Source organism: Cardiocondyla obscurior, linkage group LG11 (assembly GCF_019399895.1).
Source record: "Cardiocondyla obscurior isolate alpha-2009 linkage group LG11, Cobs3.1, whole genome shotgun sequence".
Classification (NCBI taxonomy): Eukaryota; Metazoa; Arthropoda; class Insecta; order Hymenoptera; family Formicidae; genus Cardiocondyla; species Cardiocondyla obscurior.
The window spans coordinates 983208-1001349 of NC_091874.1; the positions used below are offsets into that span (position 1 = coordinate 983208).

Sequence of the window (18142 nt, forward strand, 5' to 3'; positions counted from 1 at the left end):
AAATACTTCTCTGTAAATAAGAGAAAAAAAAGTTCTATTAATATAAAAAAAACTTAGGTATTATATTTTTTTCACATAATGCCGTAGAAATCGATTTTTATTATTAAATACGAACCTTTTTAATGACAGAAGTTTATTCATATGTATATATTTTAGAGGAATAAGTCTTTTATACTGCAAGTTATATAACAAATTGATTACTGAACATAAAGAACAATAAAATTGCAAACCACATTCTCCATAACTTCTAATCCTACCTCAATTTACCGGCGGTGATGATGACGGCTTGTAGTAGATTTTTTTTTAATTAAAAAATATTGAGTATACTATGGGTTAGGTGAGTATAGTACAGGCCAAGCAAATAAAACTCATAAATTTTCGTGAACCCTTTAAATTGGAATACCTTGTGTAATCGCATCATATAGGGTATAAAAAAACTTTATTTGCAAAGAACAAAACATAATTTAATACCTAATATTAATTTAGCACATACAAATCAACAACGATAATAAAGTTATTATGCTTGATAATAAGCGTTTGTATCGATATCAATATCATAGCACTATTTATTTAAATGATGTTAATAATTAGTTGTATATACAATATTCAGATTATAATCTTAATAATTATATGTTGGATTTTTTAAATCCGGAATGCCTAATAATCATATCAGAATTGAGTAATCATAGGAAAATGGCTGTCTCAATCGAATTTTCTGTGTCTAACAATACATGATTCGAAATATAGGCAATATATTATTTTCTTTAATAATATTAATATATAAAACTTGATTAAATCATCTATGGAGCAAAAATACCTCAAATTTCAAAGAAAATTTTACGTATATACATTAACACTTTGAATATATTTACGTTATAATATTTCTTGAAAATTATTTCACCTATTTTTCATCAAAAATTTAATATATATGTTTTAAAATATATCATCGTTTTTCATGAAAATTATTTTACACAGATATATGTATATGAAATAATATAAAATTATTTGCAAGTTAATTAGCACCTTTTTTTTTTATAGATTACGGGAAATTTCCAATAAGCTGTTCCAATAAGTTATAATTACTAAATAGAATGAAAATTACAAGAGATCAAATACGTAACAAAGTATGCAAATAATTTTGACAATGTTATTTAGACAACGCATTAACTAAGTTAATTAATTTTATTACAAAAGTTGTCAAAAGAATATTTATTTAATTGATTTTAAACCAACTATAATACTATGATGTTCAATATTCATCTAATTTGGCGTTGCATTATAGCAATTTATTAATCACGATTAATATCCCTACATATAATAAGATTGATAACTTTTGTAAACTAATATATGAAAATAATATTTAATACAAATGTGAATAAAAATTTTATGCTTATTCATAAATCTAATTCCAAATTTTACTGTAGAATTTTTTTATACGGTTTAATGTACAAATAAATTACTCAGAGAACGTATGAGTCAAGTTGATTGTTCTAACATTATATACTTTTATACTATAAAGATCAATGTTAATACATTTTTGCTATCGATGAATATTACAAATATTTATGTACCGTCGTTGGACAGTTAAGAACTATCAAAACACGACTTAAAATTTTTTTCACATGTAATATTAAAATAATACTTATAAAAAATCAAGCAAGATTTTTTTAATTAAAAAAATTCCTTATATTCAAATAATGCGAAAAATTAATATTATTTGAAGCAACTGTTGTGTACTATAAGATAGGCGTGTAAAAAATGGTAAAGGTATTAGCCCTTATTGACGCTGTAATATTTTATTTGATAATAATTCAGCTAGAGTGTAAAAAGAAATAAAAAAAAAAGTTTATAAAAATTTATATTTTACATGTGAAATTATTAAATACTGTTTTATAAAATTTCAAAATAGCTAACATCTCCAAAAATACAGGAGATAATTACATTCGTAACCAGATATAAAATAAGTCTCTATACTCTCCTCGTTACATCTCCGATATACATATAGAAATGGTCAAAATGAGATGTGGTCCTTGAAGAAATTATTTTCAAATGACATATGAAACAGATTGAGACAACCTTTTTCGTTCATCAGCAAGACCCGCGAGGCTAGAATCGCTAACTTAATTTAATGACTAGAATAACAGTTACTACAATGGCAATTATAATCATAAGTAACAACACAACAAAAACTTTTCGACGATATTTACTTTGGTAATTACTTCCCTTTTCCAGTTCCTGCGCTCCTAGTTCGACATTGCCATGTATGTTCTCTATATGGTTATCAATTGTATCTATGCAAAATTTTTTCAACACATATACTTCACAATTAGGCATATACTGAATTGAAAAATTTGTATATTATGTATTATTTTTTTTTTACATTTTATTATAAAATTATTATAGTTTTGCTATCTATAAAAAGTAATTACTTACCAATAGTATCACCTTGCTGATGTACTAGTGCCGCGAGTTCGCGCATAATTTGATTCACATCCAAAATATCGCCCTCGATACGTTTTATCCTATCTTCTCGTTCTAAGAGTAGCCCATGTTGAAATTCGAGTGTCCTGTGTATGTCATAATATGAATTAATTACACATCGTTTTTAATATGTTTGACTTAGTTATTTTTTTTTGTTTTATGAGATACATTGAAACTAACTTACCATAATATAACTTCTTTATATTAATAATACATGTCGCGAAATTAATTTTTTCACAAAAGTTTCAAGTTTAGTCTAACTTTTTTGTCACAAATATGCTACAAAATCCACAATTTTTATCGCTATATCATTCAGAAAATTTTACAACTTTTATTCGATATAATAATAATAGATTTTATTACAGCATTATTAGTACAAAGTACGAAATGTAAAAAAATTTTATTTCCAAACCTTTGTGTAGACCTGTGCTCTTGTTCCTGCACTAGAAGTAAACGTTGTGTCTCTTCAACTTCTGCTCCATCCATTGAATTTTCCATATCTGTCATAGTTAAAATATGTCTTTTCATCTTCTCAGCAATTGACTGTCAAAAATGCATTAATTATTAATGTCAAACGAATATTTTACGGTTAAGATTTTTTTGTAATTAATTCTGCATACTTTCTGCATATCTGAATACTTTTGTAATGCATCTTTAAAGTCTGTTGCAAGTTTTTCAATTTGTAATTTTTGCTGCTTTTCCCCACCTCTCATCAGCACCGTTAGTCTCGCTATGTCCTTACTTATTTGTGTGACCACCTGATTGGTACTTGATTGTGTTACATGTCTGAAAAATATATAAGTTATTATAACAATATATTGTTTTAATATATTATTATATTAGCTTTTACATTTATTAAAAGTTTTAATAATAATTTAATAATAATAAAGTTTTAATAATAAATTTTAAATTTATTAAAAGTGTAATAATGTTTGTTAACACCTACACTTTGTCTCTTAAAGCTTGATTATCTTTGCTGGTTCCAATATTTTTGTAAGCTTTTTCTAAAGTTTTCCAACTTGCATTAATTGTATATATGTTAGTGGTAATATTTTCACAGAGATTATAAAGTTCAGTAGGACTAAATCCTATTTCAGGTACATCCACCCGTTGATCCGTAGACCCATAGTTCTGAGGACGCTGAGCCATTCTGTAAAAAAAATTTAATTTAGTCTTAATTTCATATTTTATTACGATAACAATCTTGTTACAAGATATTAAGGACTTTTTACAATATAAATTCTCATGTGTTACTGTATAAAATGCAATCCATAAAATTGTCAGTTACACTAATATAATATGAGATTACATGCAAACTACTTTGCTAATGATATTCACAGCTATTAAAAAATACAAAATAAAAATCTTGCTGCTTTTTGTATTGCAGATATTCGACATTGTAGAAATTTGTGAGATTCTTTGCCAATGCAAAATTCATATAACAATGAATTTGAAGAACTGACAAGATAAACGTAAAGAAAATGATCCTTGGGAGGTCGTGACTCGTTTCTCGCGATATTTCGGCGCTCAGAAGTATCGTTTCACGAACGTGACGGTCGCGGTGCTAAATTTACGAGAGATTCTCAACGAACAGCGAGACGTACACGCGTGGTAAGACGTTTAACAGCAAACGAGGCCAATAAATCTCCGTGGAAAAAAAACGGCCAGTCCGTGGAGTTATATCGGAACGAGCGAGGACAAAGGGGGCCGCGAAGCGAGGTCCTCTTTCCGCTCTCTTGGCGGATGATACGCCTAGACGCGGCTGTCACCAACCTGAATCCGCTTATCACAAGTGTCCTTAAACGTATAAACGCCAATCCCGCTCGTGGAGTCACATTTAAAAACGCGACGAGAGTGTCTACCCGCGCCCGGGACCTCCTCGAGAAACTGACAGTTGCCCCAAAGCGATCTGCAGCACCGGCCGTGTGACAACAGACCCTTTGTACTCTCGTCCGTGGGTGCGGTGGGTGGTCTACTCTCCCGGCATGGGTTGATCTCTTCTCCTCTGGCCCCAAGCCGCGATTCTTATCACGCGACCAGAAAAAAAATGTTCGCGGGGAGTGACGTTATTTATGCGTTGATATAATTACGAATTTCTCTCGCAAATCTTTCTTTCTCCCCGTGGTCGAAACTCGTTCGATTCGATTTCCATGAGAGTTACGCTCACCGACGGAGTCAAATTGTAGGAGGAAACAGACGACGTCCGGTTGCCGATTCGACGACGAGGTTAACAATCGGTGTAATTACGCGGGTCTTGTTAAAGATTATTCGGATAATTAACGGCGGTAGAGGTAAACGATATTCTTGGCAGAGTTTCGTGGTGTGAGAGAGAACAAGGAACGTCCTCGTCGCGACGACTCGCGTGGTGGAGTCTAGAGCACCGTCCATTGGTATCATCACCGACAGACTCAAGGGCGTGTCCACGGGGAGGTTAATTTCGCGAGTTCCAGCTACGCGGTCGCTAAGTGTCGCCGGGGTAACGTCTCGCGAATTTTGCCCGCTCGGATCGTGAAACGCCCGCGGCTTGCGAGTGGTGGTCGCAGTCACGCGACGGAGGCTCGCTTGACCTGACGCGTGCCGCGGAAGTTACCGAGTGTGACCGACAGATTGCGAAAGCGGAGGCCTCAGAGACAACAACGGTCGGGCCGTAAGTAAACGTCTATTGTGATTTCTCCTGGGTTTGTGTGGCGATTTATCGGGCACGACGCGACGCGATCGCGGCGAAACGCGCGCGGGACGCAGCGCGGCCGCGCGGCCGCGTTTTTTTCCGCGTGGCCGGGCCGTCGCGCGGCCACGTTTCCGCCGCACCGTCACCGTCCGCGAGGAATCTTCTCGAGCCGTCGCTGCCGCCGCCGTGCTGTGTCCTCGTCTCTGCGCCCGTCTCTCGGGGGGCCGCGAAGCCCCGTGGCGAGCACCAGCCGATAGTGCCCTCGTTTTCTCGGAGTTTTTTCCTCGTGCGTGTCCTCCGCGCGCAGGGCCTTTCCTCGTCCCTTCGCGCAGGGTGAAAAAAAAGAAAAAAAAAAAAAAAGAAAAAAAAGGTGCTCGCCGCGAAGCGTCTCGCGGTGCCTCGCTGTTGCCCACGCGAGACTCCCACGTTTGACACTTCGGCCACGCGGCGGGACGAGAAGGTTTCTCTCGACCGTCTCTCGCGTATGTGAACAAGTTCGGGAAAAAAGAAAAAAAAGCGAAACGACTTTCTGGAGCTGGATTCCCGTAGCACGAGGAGGCGAGGAGCAGAACGCGTCTTCGGGGCGTTTCTCTTTGTTGCGTGTATAGAGAAGACGGGAGGGCTCTCCGCGTGCCCCCCCCTCTCTTCACGTCGTTTCGACGAGTTCCCGGAATCAGTGCGCGCGACGCCTTTCCTTGGGGACGCTCGACTACGCGCCCGGCTTCCCATCGCGCTTTCTCGTCGGCTCCCGTTAGGTGAACACGTCCGACGATATAATCGCGGGTTTTTTTTATCGCGATTCCCTACTTCGTGATTTTTACATTCTCGAAAACATTTAACGCGAGGAAAAAAGAAAAAAAATACCAGCTCCAGACCGCGCGACGTGTTTCTCCGACAGTTTTCCTCTCTTTTAACCCGCTGCATGTGCTTGTTGACAGAACACCGACAATTTGCAGTAGAAAGACACGCGGACGCCTTCGGTAAACGTTCAAAGCAATCGGAGGTAATAAAACCTCTCATACAAGTAATTGAAAAATTTTGTCTCCGAAGAAAGAAGGAAAAGTCGCCTGTGGCGAGACTCTAAAATATCGGAGCACGTGTTTCGGTAAACCGCCGTTCATCCAGTCCAGCCCGTTGTCGGTGTTCCAAATCCGCTTTGCGATCCGCATGGCAACCTTCAGGATCTCTTTACACGCTCGAACGTGCATCGCGCGCGAGACGTAAAGTAAGGGAATTCTAGAAGCTGTGGTCACGCTTCTGCTAAATAACTGCATGGGGAAAAGGGGAACGATCGCTAGGTTAAGTAACTCGGCCTCGATGATTCAGATTCGGTAATTTAACTTCATACCCCTCGCCCTTCGTCTCGAATGGTATGCGCGAAAGGGTTAAGGCTCGGAACATGGCGAGCAAGCGAGCGAATCCTCGCCATTACTTCGTCTCCGAGGGAGCAAGAGAGAGAGAGAGACAACCGCGTTGCTTTCTCTCTTTCTCTCTCTTTCTTTCTCTCCCCCTCCGGAAGTTCAGCCTTCTCGGAAATGCAGCGGGCACTCCTTCGTCCGCGTCGAGCGGCAAGCACTCCAAGGGGCACGCGTGTTACCTCCTGGCCGATCGATGCCGACTCTGTTCCGCTCGTGTCGAATACCACATGTACGACGCACGGCCGACTTAGGCGAGCTATATACGAGGACAAGCGTGCCGTCCACGTATCTAACGTTTTCAGGAGAGGAGCCCCGATCTGGGTAGCTCGCGTTAGGTCATTCCCTTGGCGAAGAGTAAACGGGAAGTGATTAAGAATAAGGGGGTGTTCGCGCGTCTTTCGCCGGTGCTTTTATCACTCGTTAATCGACGAGAACGCGCCCGGGTTATTTTCGACTTGCCCCGCGGATCTAATCGAGTCGCTTCAATCGTCATCTATTAATACTGTGACTTGACAGCTCCGATGCATCCTCCGACGCGCGCGAAAAATCCTCTCGAGATGTTCCCGCCGACGAGAGAAGGCAGCTTCCTCCTCTCCGTTTCTTCGGCGGTGATCGATAGTCTCGTGAATTCGGACCTCGGCTTACAGCGGAAAGATTGAAACGATCCCTTTTCTCGCGAATAATTCGGAGTCGCGTCTCGCGACTTCGGGAAGCGCCGGGGATCTCCAAGAGTTCGCGGATAGCTCCTCGAGCGTCGGCGGGAGAAGAATTCGTGGAATGCCGGCGCGAAACACCTGGTTGTAAAACCCGTTCTGTTCCATTAAACTCGCCCGCGTGATTCCGCATCGTCGCTGTATATCCGCCTTTAAACGGCTATGCCGGCGCGCATAAGCTCGATCGGCCCCCTTTTGTTGCACGGTAGACTTCAAAACGCTTATCGGGCTATGAATAGACGCTCCGAATAGATTTTCCTTCAACCGCTCGTTCCACGAGGCCGTGTCTGGTCTACGTTCGCGTTACGTGCATCAATGAACGCGCGGCGTTTTACGACTCGAAATTTCTTACGTCCCCAGTCTTTGTCCTCGTAAAACACTCGGCGACGGTCCGACGAGCAGATCGCGTTTCCGCTCGGATCTTTTCCACGTGCCTGTTCTCCCCCGATTCGTCCCGCGAACTTATTCTCGATGCGACAGTCACCTATGAAATAAATTTGCATTTTTACCAGCTGCGATCGCTTTGTCTTAGAAGAAACGTTTAACGTTTCAAGGATGTAGGTGATTTTATTTTTTTATGGAAACCTCGCGATAAGCATCCCGTGCTGTTTCACATATATTTATCGCATGATCTTTGAAAATAAAATTTTTTTTCTCTCCTTTGGTTAAGATCAGCTGGAGCAGATCTGTTTCATAGATTTTTTCGAATCGAATCTAACAACTCTCCTCGCATCTGTATGCGTTTACATTCGATGACTCAATTCTGACACGTTCTTATGAACACCCGGCGCGAGATAAAGACGCTTATCTGCATTATCGCGCTTTTTTTTCTCCGTTGTCGGGCAACTTTGCCTGCGCAAAGTTGCGCGAAAAGGCGGTCAGCTGTTTTTACTCCGACATTTTTACTTGTTTCGGTTTTCTTAATTTTTCTTCCACCAAACACTCGAAGAGGTGAAATATTTTCCCTGCTGTAGGCCGTGTCGAATCGAGAAGCACGTCGAGTCTCCAGTTTATCTATTTTATTATCTCGAAAGCGCCCGCGAGCGATTTATTAGTCTTATCCAGTTAATTTTGGAGACAACGAGTAATTTCACTCGCTTATCTCCTCCGTTGTGCCGTAACGATTGGATGAGTAACTCGCCGCTTATCTATTCAGTACTTTCGACGTTACTTTCAACGAATACTATGTCGAAGTCGAACCAGAGAGTGCTCGCTCATTCCGAATTGGCCGCCTCGTTCTTCCGCTCGTTACCTCGGTCATTTTCTCTTAACAAAATGCTTTAAGGATATTTCCACTTGCCGCAGTAGCCGTTGTTACTTCTGTAATTTTCAGGAGCGACGAGAAATTCGTTCGTTTCTTAATTTTATCATTATTATTGTATTATTTCGTGCGCTTTCTTAAAATAGACCCGCAATTAACTCGCCGTCTAATTATCTGTTATCCGCTGGCTCGTCGAGGCTCGCGGTTGCTGGCTCTGGTAAGCTCCGAGGAGAGCCGGTCGTCACGGCGCATCAGTGACGTGTCGCGAGGAAACGGAAAGTAATGGTACGCCGGCGGGTCGAGAGGGACGCGCGTTTTGCTCGCTCGCTCGCCTTGCGTCACTCGGTCGCTATCTCTTTGTGCGCCGTCGTCATCCACCTTGTGCATGACGATTTCTCTCAAGGAGACCGCGTCGGCGGGCGTTCGTACGTATATGGCTCCACGGTACATTTCCACCGTTTTCTGATCTCTAGCGAAAGGTCGATCACTCGATTATCAGGGAGACGGACGAAAAGAACCGGACGCGACGAAAGGCGTTAATCTCGAGATTGTTAATTGGCGAATTGTCCGCATAACCGAGAACGGGCGCAGCTTAATTCGATGTTGATTTATCTGCCTTTTTTTTTCTTTTTTTTTTATCTGCTCGCTCAGTCGTGCAACTTTCGTCACGTTACTACGAATCGATTGCATTAAATGTGCGATTACGTCGTCTTTTATTTATTTATTTGTAACGTCGAGCGGGATACGACCGAATAGATATCGCGTACCTCATATTCCGAGGATACACCCGGCTTTCGCATTCGCGGAATTAATTGCGAACCCAGTCTCGTCCGATTAATACCGTTATTTCATTTGGCGACGACGGCCCACCTAGCAGAGAATAAATTAATGCGTCGAGGTCTCCGCGCAAACATCCGAACAGGAAAGTCCGCGTAATCACCGAGCGATTTATTCACGGTGGAAAATACCGCGATGAGAGAAGCCTGTCTCTATTCTATAGTTTAGCGTAAATACATGTACACTTTTACGCGTGGCGTATTGAAAGATTTTTCGGCAACGATCAATACATGAAGAAAAAAAAAACTTATTCCTCTGAAAAGCGTAATTTTGATTTTTCCGTCTTTTCGCTAGGAATCGTCGCTCGTTACGTCTTATTAATTGTCGCTGTTTGTCCGAGAGTTTTTATCGTTCGTTATCGTGTCATTATCATTTATTGCGATGCAGTTTCTGCGTTCCGGTGGCGTGATTCGTTCGACCGTGGACGTTCGCGGAATCGTCGCGACCGGTATTAGCGACTGATTAGGCGAGTGTTTATTAACACCGAGTGCGCACACCTTGCGGACTGCTTTTTCCCTTGAAAATCCTAATAATGGATGACGTGATTATGCAAATTCGGAGTCCCGTAGTCGCCAGGGTTGTCGCAAGCAGCGAGGATCTTTTCTCGCCGTGCACGCGCCTCGGTTATTTAATTATCTCGCGAATTCCGACACGTGCGCGCTCCTGTAATCCTGACCTCGCGGATTGCATTTCTCGCGCAAACATTTTTTTTTTTCTCTCTCTCTCTCTCGTTGTACGTGTTGTCTTCGGTTAATCGTTTCTGTCTCGATTTAAACCATCGCGAGACGTGCTTATGAGGCAGATGAGAATATCGCGGGAGCTCTGAAACTTTGAAGGTCAGTCTTAGTCGCGAAAGCCCGAGTTGCACGTGGCCGAGGTTTTCGATGGCAGAGCTAACGATTTGGACGAGACCACCCTGTGTATACCATCACGTGGCGAGTGCGTGACGTGTTCCACGGCGGCGGTCGGTCGTTTCAAAGTTCGGCGACGCGAGCGGCAAGTTTTGCCGCGTCACATCGTCGACGTATATACATTTCTAAGATTCGGGCGGCTAGAGTGACTCGTTTTTCGTATCGAAAACTCTCTTTGACGTTTTTCCAGCGGCAGGTTGCATTCTTCCCTTTTTTTTTTTTTTTTTTTTTTTTTTTTTTTTTCTTCTTTTCTCCTCTCCCTCTCTTCGCTCGAGGCGTTCGAACTAGCGTTGCTCACCGCTCGGATACGTTCGTGAGAGACCGGATATTTTCATTGCACGTTTAGCAAGGCTTCGCACGCCCGTCAGGTCGAAACTAAATGTTTAGAGAATGCTATTTTCGTAAAACCCCAGCCTCGCGCTCTCGTTATACATTTAATGCTAAATGCCACGGCTGTCGATTTCCCTCTCCTCGCCTCGGAGCTGTTTCGACAAAATCTGTGTCACTTAGACTCGGCGATGCTTGCGATGCAACAAAGGTCCAATTGCACATAAATTGAATTGCCAGAGTTCGAGCCTTGTGAGACTTCCTTCTTTCAGCTTCTTCTAATTCTCGATCGCGATTTACCTCGTCGCTATTTATTTCCCACAATTAATTACAATTGCTCAATTTCAATTACATTACGCGCGCGGAGCACATTCTGCAAATCATTCTAATCGCGCGTTCGTGGGACACCCGGTAGATGCAGCAGACGGGCACGACCTCCGTCGAGCAGCCCGACGAAGTCGTCCGACCTCGGCCGAACGACGGCAGGGTCCGCGAGATGATCGGTCGAGGTGTAACGGAAGGGGAGGGGGTTTAGGGGAAGAGGGTTCATTGACCGTCTGACCATGAGCCGCGCCCCACATACGCTCCTCTTCAGCGTCCCGTTTCCTACCCTCTTCCCTTCGCTCTCATGGGTTTCGATCGTTTTGTTCTTCGGGTGGGCGAGCAGGCAGGCAGGCAGGCGAGCAAGATCAAAGCCGTCTTCGTCCCCGGGGAAAGAAGGTCCTTGCCACGTCTGTATGGAAGGCCTTTCGACGTCTACAAGGTGTCTTAAAACAACTCGGCGCATTCCTTTCAGTTACGAACGCTTTTTCCATCAGTCTCGTTTTACACCCGAGGAGAAAAAAAAAAAAAGGAGGGGAGGGCTGTCGAATCCAGAACTCTGATCGATAATTCGATATGTTTTTTTTTTTTTTTTTTTTTTTTTTAATTTATTAATTTTTTTATTCCCTTGTTGCTCGCGGTCTTTGGTTTGAGGAGGATGCTGCGCAACGACTTGTTCACGGTTGATTCACGAAACGTTGGCGTTCCGTCTGATGATTCTATCCTTGAAACACTTGGCTCGCGGAGTGCGTTAACCGCAGGACTCGCGTGCGCCATTTATCGAACGCGCGAGGAAAGCCTTCTCTCTAAAATTGCGCTCGCATGCGCAATTACGATTGTAAATCGGCGCATATGGGTCACAGCAGTGATGAAAGGAATGTCCTCGAATATTATTAAACGAGTTCATTGCAATGGCACATCGCCGTTGGCCTTTGCGATCACTTGTCACTTAGCGAGAAAAAGGGAGAAAAAAAACTCGGGGGACGATTTAAAATTATATTTCAAGTAGGCTAACTCAAAGCGTTAAAGTTTTCACGGCGTGCAAATTAAATTGTGAGACGAAATAATATGTATATTTAAGATAAATTATAATTAATATTTGTAAGTAATATTTGAAGGAAAATGTACGAAATATTTATTTTAACGTTAAATGTAATTTTTGCAGCTTCCTCAAGGAAGATCTGTGTGCTGTGATTTATCACTAAGGGGGCCAAAACACGCGCAACAACGGACAACCCCACAGGACCGGGGGGTGCTTCTCGTGTCTCGGGAGGAAGGTCAGGGTTCACAAAGTTACCTTGGCAGTAACGCAAAAATAAAACAAATAGAAACGCGAGAGAGCGATTACTTAGTACATCGTTGCGTTGCTACTTGTGACACTGACATTAGAAAAATTCGATGCCTTCCAGGGACGATATTCGCTCCCTATCCACTGAGCAACGCTGGATCCCTCCTTCAACTGTTAGACGCGATGCACTCACCCCAGAAAGCCGAAATGATCTCATCTTTAGAAAGGTGCGGGGTATTCTTAACAAGCTCACACCGGAAAAATTCGCAAAGCTGAGCAACGACCTGCTCAACGTTGAGCTTAATTCCCATGTGATTCTCAAGGGTGTTATTTTCTTGGTACGTAGAAACAAATGCAGAATCGACGCGTGTTTGTCATATATTACATACGTAAGATGTAACGATACAGATAAAATGTGTGATTAATTTTTTTCAGATCTTCGAAAAAGCACTTGATGAACCCAAGTACAGTTCTATGTACGCACGGCTGTGCAAACAGCTGTCTGACGAAGCCGCAAACTTTGAACCCCGTAAACCGATCGATGAAAGTCAAAAAGGCCCGAGCACATTTAGAGTTCTTTTACTTAACAAGTGCGAAGACGAGTTCGAAAATCGTTCAAAAGCAAGCGAGGCATTCAAGAATCAAGATGAGCTTGGTCCCGAAGAAGAAGAGCGCCGACAGGTGGCCAAGCGTAAGATGCTTGGTAACATCAAGTTCATTGGGGAGCTCGGCAAGCTGGGCATCGTGTCGGAGCCGATTTTACATCGTTGCATCCAGCAGTTGCTGGAAAAGAAAAGGCGAGGGGGATCCCGGGGGGACGCGGCGGAGGATATCGAGTGCCTCTGCCAGATTATGCGTACCTGCGGCCGTATCCTTGACTCGGATAAGGGCCGCGGACTCATGGATCAATACTTCAAACGTATGAACTCTCTGGCAGAGAGTAGGGATCTTCCTCTACGCATCAAATTCATGCTGCGTGATGTGATTGAATTACGCCGTGATGATTGGAAACCGCGCAAGGCCACGAGCACCGAAGGCCCAATGCCGATTAATCAGATCCGCAATGACAACGAGGAGCCATCGCGAGGAAACGGTTTCCACAGAGGACGAGAGGATCGCCTCGGTGCGGAGTTTTTACGAAAAATGGGACGAGGCGGATTAGACGTGGAGATGATGGGAAGTATACCATTGACTTCCCCCTCATTCGGTATGCCACCACCACCATTCAGTCCGAATGGATTTGCAGGAACTCCTGGCGTTGGTTATGGCCGCCATAATCAACGTAATCAGCCAGGAGGAGGCTATTATCAAAACCAGAGTCGTCATCAGAACAATTACGAAGGAAAACGTAACCAACCGCAACATAATTTGCCACAAAACTTTAACAACAGTGAGTATCGATAAATTAAATATTTCTCAACAATTGATAATAAATATTAATAACGATTCTTATCCGCATTTGTTATTTTGTCTTTTACAGATAGCAATAAAGAACAACTTCGATTCAACAAAAATAAAATGCTGATCGGAGGACATCCAGAAGAAGTATCTTTAAGACCTTCAGCCAATTCGATGATGTTCAAACAAACAAACATCAACTTGAACCTACCTCTCAATAATGGTAAATATACTCGTTATCTTTCATCATTATTGAAAAATGTATTAATAATGTAAAATAATGACAATTAATGTAAAATAAACAGATTTGTTCCCAGGACGAGGCTCAGACATGCCTCTCTTGCGTACTACCACTCTGAAACCCAGCTCGCCTTTATTGCACAAAGAAACACCACCTGCTATCGTGATTAAACAAGGCCCTGTGGACAAACGAGAGAAGGCTAGGGACAGAAAGGACAAAGGACCGACACGAGAGGAAGTGTTGAAGAAAGTGAATGCCTTAATGGACGACCTTGCATCGCACACAAATGTGCAGGATGCTTTGACAGCTTTCAAAGATCTTAAGATACCCGAACGATTCTTGCGTCACGCGATCTGCACGCTTTATTCGAACACGCTAGATCGTGGAGACTCTGAGCGAGATCTTTCTGCCAAACTCGTGGTCGAATTGAAAAAGGAGAATTTGCTCACTCTGCAGCAAGTGAGCGAAGGATGGAAGGAATTAGTGGCCAGTATTTCGGAGAAGGAGAGCACCGTGCCTTTGGTAGCATCTCACGTTGCCTTCTTGACAGCTAAGGCCATAGTGGACAATTTAATCCAATTGACGGATCTCGCTTCGGAAACAGAAAATGGTCGTCATCATCCGCTGTTCCTATTAACTTTACAACAGCTACACAAGACCCAGGGCAAGGCGAGACTTACGCAGATTTTCAACGACAGCAAAGTAGATCTTATTAGCCAACTGCCAGAAGCGGAAAAGACGAAGGAACGCTTGGGCGAAATTTTGGAAGATCGGGAATTGACTTTCCTCTATCCTCTTCTTAGAATTCAGGGTGATATGTGGCGTCAATTAGAAGCCGATCCGGCGCCCAATGCTCTTTACAAATGGATCAAGGAGAAGCTGGATCCCCAACATCATTCTGATCCTGCATTCATTAATGCTATGATGAACGTACTTTTTAAGTACATCACTGGGGTTAGTAAAACATATTAAACGTATTTTTCTTATTTATTATATCTTACAACCATTACTATTAAAATCAGATTTTTAATTTGTAAAATCTTAATATAATATATTTTTTTTTAATATATATGTGAAATATACTATGTGAAACAGGAGACAACATTGGCGCCCGGTGTTGATCCGACTGTAAATCCAGACAAACAACTGCAAGAGAAGGAAAGTGCGTTACTGCAGAAATATGCACGCTTTATTCGCACATTCCTGACTACCATCGATTCACAAGTCACGGCTCTTCATGCGCTTCAAGTGTTTTGCTTCTCGCACAATTTTCCAAAAGGGCTGCTGCTACGATGGTTCATAGCACTCTACAACCTTGAAGTCATCGAAGAGGAAGCATACCACAAGTGGAGAGACACCGTTACCGATGCTTATCCGGGCAAAGGCAAAGCATTATTCCAGGTAAATATACAATTGATATATTTTTTAATTTAAAGACTTTTAAATTTTATGCTGTGTAACTACATCGTTAAAAGACAGTTTATTTTGGAAATTAATAGTTGTTATGCCAACGTTTAATCGGATAATTTATTTGAATATATATATATATATATACATATATAAATAATTATAATATAAATAGGTAAACTCCTGGTTAACTTGGCTTGCTGAGGCATCAGAGGAAGAGGAGGAAGACGACGAAGATGAGAAGAATTAATTGCAAGAGTCTCGAGAGCATTATTCAGACTATCTATGATTTGGAATAGAATTTTACTATCTATGTCACTGAACCACAGGAGGTGTTTCAGTTTTACTAATTGAGTTATTACCATTCAGAATTGCAAACATCTTGTAGTCTGTCTTAATCCCTCACGTGTGGTTGGAAAAAAAAAACGGACTTAACAATCATGTCTGAAAAGAAATAAGATAGTTTGTAGTTAACGAGTGGTATACGACAGACATTTCAAACAAGACGTTTTAGAATTTTTTTTAGATAATTAAATATCGGTATAATTTATAAAATATAATATTGGGCCAGCAGATATAATCAAGATACTACGCCACTGTATGGTCGTCGGTGCAGAAAGAAAGAAAGAAAAAAAAAAGAAAAAAGAAAAAAAAAACTAAAAAAAACCCCCAAAAAAAGAGAAAAAGGAAGAAAATTAATCTGGTCATTCTTGTGTTGTCCGAGTTTTTGTCTAGTATTGTGCATGTGTCACGTTTTGTAAGTATCTTTTTTGTTCGCGGCAATAAGTGGAGTCGTTTGTTATCTCTGTGTATCGAGCATTTCATTTATTACAAGGAATTATTATAATTATTACCGATTATTCTTATTATTAATATACATAATTGATTATCAATAATCGAAATATCTACATCTTTCTAAGACGAGGGGAAAAATTATATCGAAATTAATCGGAAGTAAAGAGCCGACTCGGTAGTGTACGTAAGCCGCAGACAGTGAAGCACTTTCTTTTCGAAGCAGGAACGATATCCTTAGATCGCAGTTTAAATACACCAAGTACGAATGCTAATATCGCCAAATTAAATTCAGAGTAAAGTGAATACCTACGTTTGTCCGTGTATCTACTTGCTGCGCTATTTAATTTTAATAAGTACTAATTAATTACAGTTATAATAACAACCAGCAGCCAACATCACATCCATTTAACGTAATTAATAGCGAACACTAGTGACACGACTAAAACTCGTATTTAAAAGGAAAAAAAAAGAATAAAATATGCCTTGGTGTAATTTATTACAGATGGTCCTCTGGTTGTTACGTTGATGATCGATCACCCCCACATCTCCCTTCACCCCGTCACATATTTCCCACCTTGTACATGCAACGATTTTTGATATTTCGCTCGTTTATTAGAGAGATCAATACGCGCGTATCGTCATCGCGCGTATTGATCGAGATGAATGGATGAAGAACAGCTGTGTATCTCCCGCACCGAGTCGCCGAGTACGATTGCAGTCGATGATTTTCAGATGTCAGTGATTAAGAAAACTTCGTGCAATAATGTATCATTCGAGTCTCGCGATTGTTTTCTCCTCATCTCGTACGAATTGGAGATACTTAGCTCCTGCATTCTTAGCGCCTTTCTCTTTTTTTTTTTTTTTTTTCTGTAGTAATCGACTAGTATTCCTGTTGCCGAATCTGTAAAACTAGTATGTAGAAATTTAACCGACGCCGAGAAAATTTGAATACGGTTTTGTTATTATAAAATATTGTACATATGTATTCCTGATTGTTCAACGATTTCTGTATAATTTTGTTACCAAACCCAATTGAAGCGTTTTCTTCGAATAGCGTCTTAATTATTTTATTTGAAAAAAAAAAAGAAAAAGAAAAAAACTAATGTACATGATCAAAGCGTCGGTCAGTTAAGACTCGTATTTTCGTTATTTTATCCGAATATGTCACACTGTCATTCACGAGTTAGTTTCGACGACAGTATTCGGATACACGTGCGTTGAATGTGTTAAATCAGAATTTCTTCGCGACCAAAGCGGCGGCTATAACAAATAGATCGTAATGCGACGACACCTCGTTGGCAGGGATTGGCGATAGGAATGGTAGATTATTATTCGCGACACGTTCCCGTTTTCACTCGATACAAGGAATATTAAATGTGGCTTGGATTATAAGGTCCCTTTTGTGGCGGTTTTAAGAAACGTACGCCAATCGTGTCCTTGCTGCGATGGTCCCGTGAGGGATCGACCCGGTTACTTCCACGACGAAAAAAGAATTATTAAAAAAAAAAAAAACAATATTTGTAATGCCATTGTAATACATTAGCGGACATTCGTATACTCGCTGTTTTCCGTCGACCAACATTCATGTCCATTTGCTAAAATACGACGCATCTACGCGGGTACATCTCGCTTCTGTTCCGTGAGCGAGTAACTGTGTGCGTGTGTGCATGCGTGCGTGTACTTGGACTTTGTTAATTTACTTTCTCACATATAATTGCGTAATCATAACTCCGTCGGTCGAACGTACGCATACCGATTTTCAACCATGTGTAACATCAATCAGTATTTATTTCGCGAATAATCGAACCACATTACGTAGAATCTTAGCGTGTTTTCGTCCCTCTGGATATTAAAACCGATAAAAAAAAAAAAGAAAAGAAAAGACGCCTTTATCTCTGTCAATAAAAAAAAAACTGTTCCTAGAACCACCCGTTTTTTTTTTGTGTTTAAGCCTTGGACGTAAGATATATGCACGTAATCTAAAGTGAGTGGATAGAAAAGAAGTTTGCCGACTTTGCGATAAGGAGAACGAAAGTGTTATCCTCTATTCGCTTATTTCTCTTTTTACGAGTGGAC

At 41.3% G+C, this 18142-nt stretch overlaps 2 protein-coding genes across 7 annotated transcripts; one reads left to right on the forward strand and one right to left on the reverse strand.

The window, feature by feature from the left end:
* Nucleotides 1-422: 422 nt before the first annotated feature.
* Nucleotides 423-4418, reverse strand: Syx13 (syntaxin 13). 3 transcript variants are annotated; one of them, XM_070663062.1, is made up of 6 exons: nucleotides 4255-4418; nucleotides 3428-3631; nucleotides 3102-3267; nucleotides 2894-3024; nucleotides 2434-2567; nucleotides 423-2291 (listed from the first exon to the last, which is right to left on the reverse strand). In XM_070663062.1, the coding sequence occupies exons 2-6, from the start codon at nucleotides 3628-3630 to the stop codon at nucleotides 2116-2118; spliced, it is 810 nt and encodes a 269-aa protein (XP_070519163.1). In that variant the 5' UTR covers nucleotide 3631; nucleotides 4255-4418; the 3' UTR covers nucleotides 423-2115. The 3 variants fall into 3 exon arrangements, with proteins under 3 accessions (XP_070519163.1, XP_070519164.1, XP_070519165.1); XM_070663063.1 differs by lacking the exon at nucleotides 4255-4418 and adding an exon at nucleotides 4086-4232; XM_070663064.1 differs by lacking the exon at nucleotides 4255-4418 and adding an exon at nucleotides 3945-4074.
* Nucleotides 4419-4984: 566 nt separating this feature from the next.
* Nat1 (N-acetyltransferase 1) lies at nucleotides 4985-16567 on the forward strand. 4 transcript variants are annotated; one of them, XM_070663044.1, is made up of 8 exons: nucleotides 4986-5128; nucleotides 12103-12214; nucleotides 12347-12563; nucleotides 12661-13615; nucleotides 13706-13846; nucleotides 13929-14818; nucleotides 14960-15265; nucleotides 15447-16567. In XM_070663044.1, exons 4-8 carry the CDS (start codon nucleotides 12700-12702, stop codon nucleotides 15519-15521), a joined length of 2328 nt encoding a protein of 775 aa, XP_070519145.1. In that variant the 5' UTR covers nucleotides 4986-5128; nucleotides 12103-12214; nucleotides 12347-12563; nucleotides 12661-12699; the 3' UTR covers nucleotides 15522-16567. The 4 variants fall into 4 exon arrangements, with proteins under 4 accessions (XP_070519142.1, XP_070519145.1, XP_070519143.1 ...); XM_070663041.1 differs by having other exon boundaries at nucleotides 4985-5128; nucleotides 12103-12563; XM_070663043.1 differs by lacking the exon at nucleotides 4986-5128 and having other exon boundaries at nucleotides 11548-12214.
* The last annotated feature ends 1575 nt before the right edge of the window (nucleotides 16568-18142 follow it).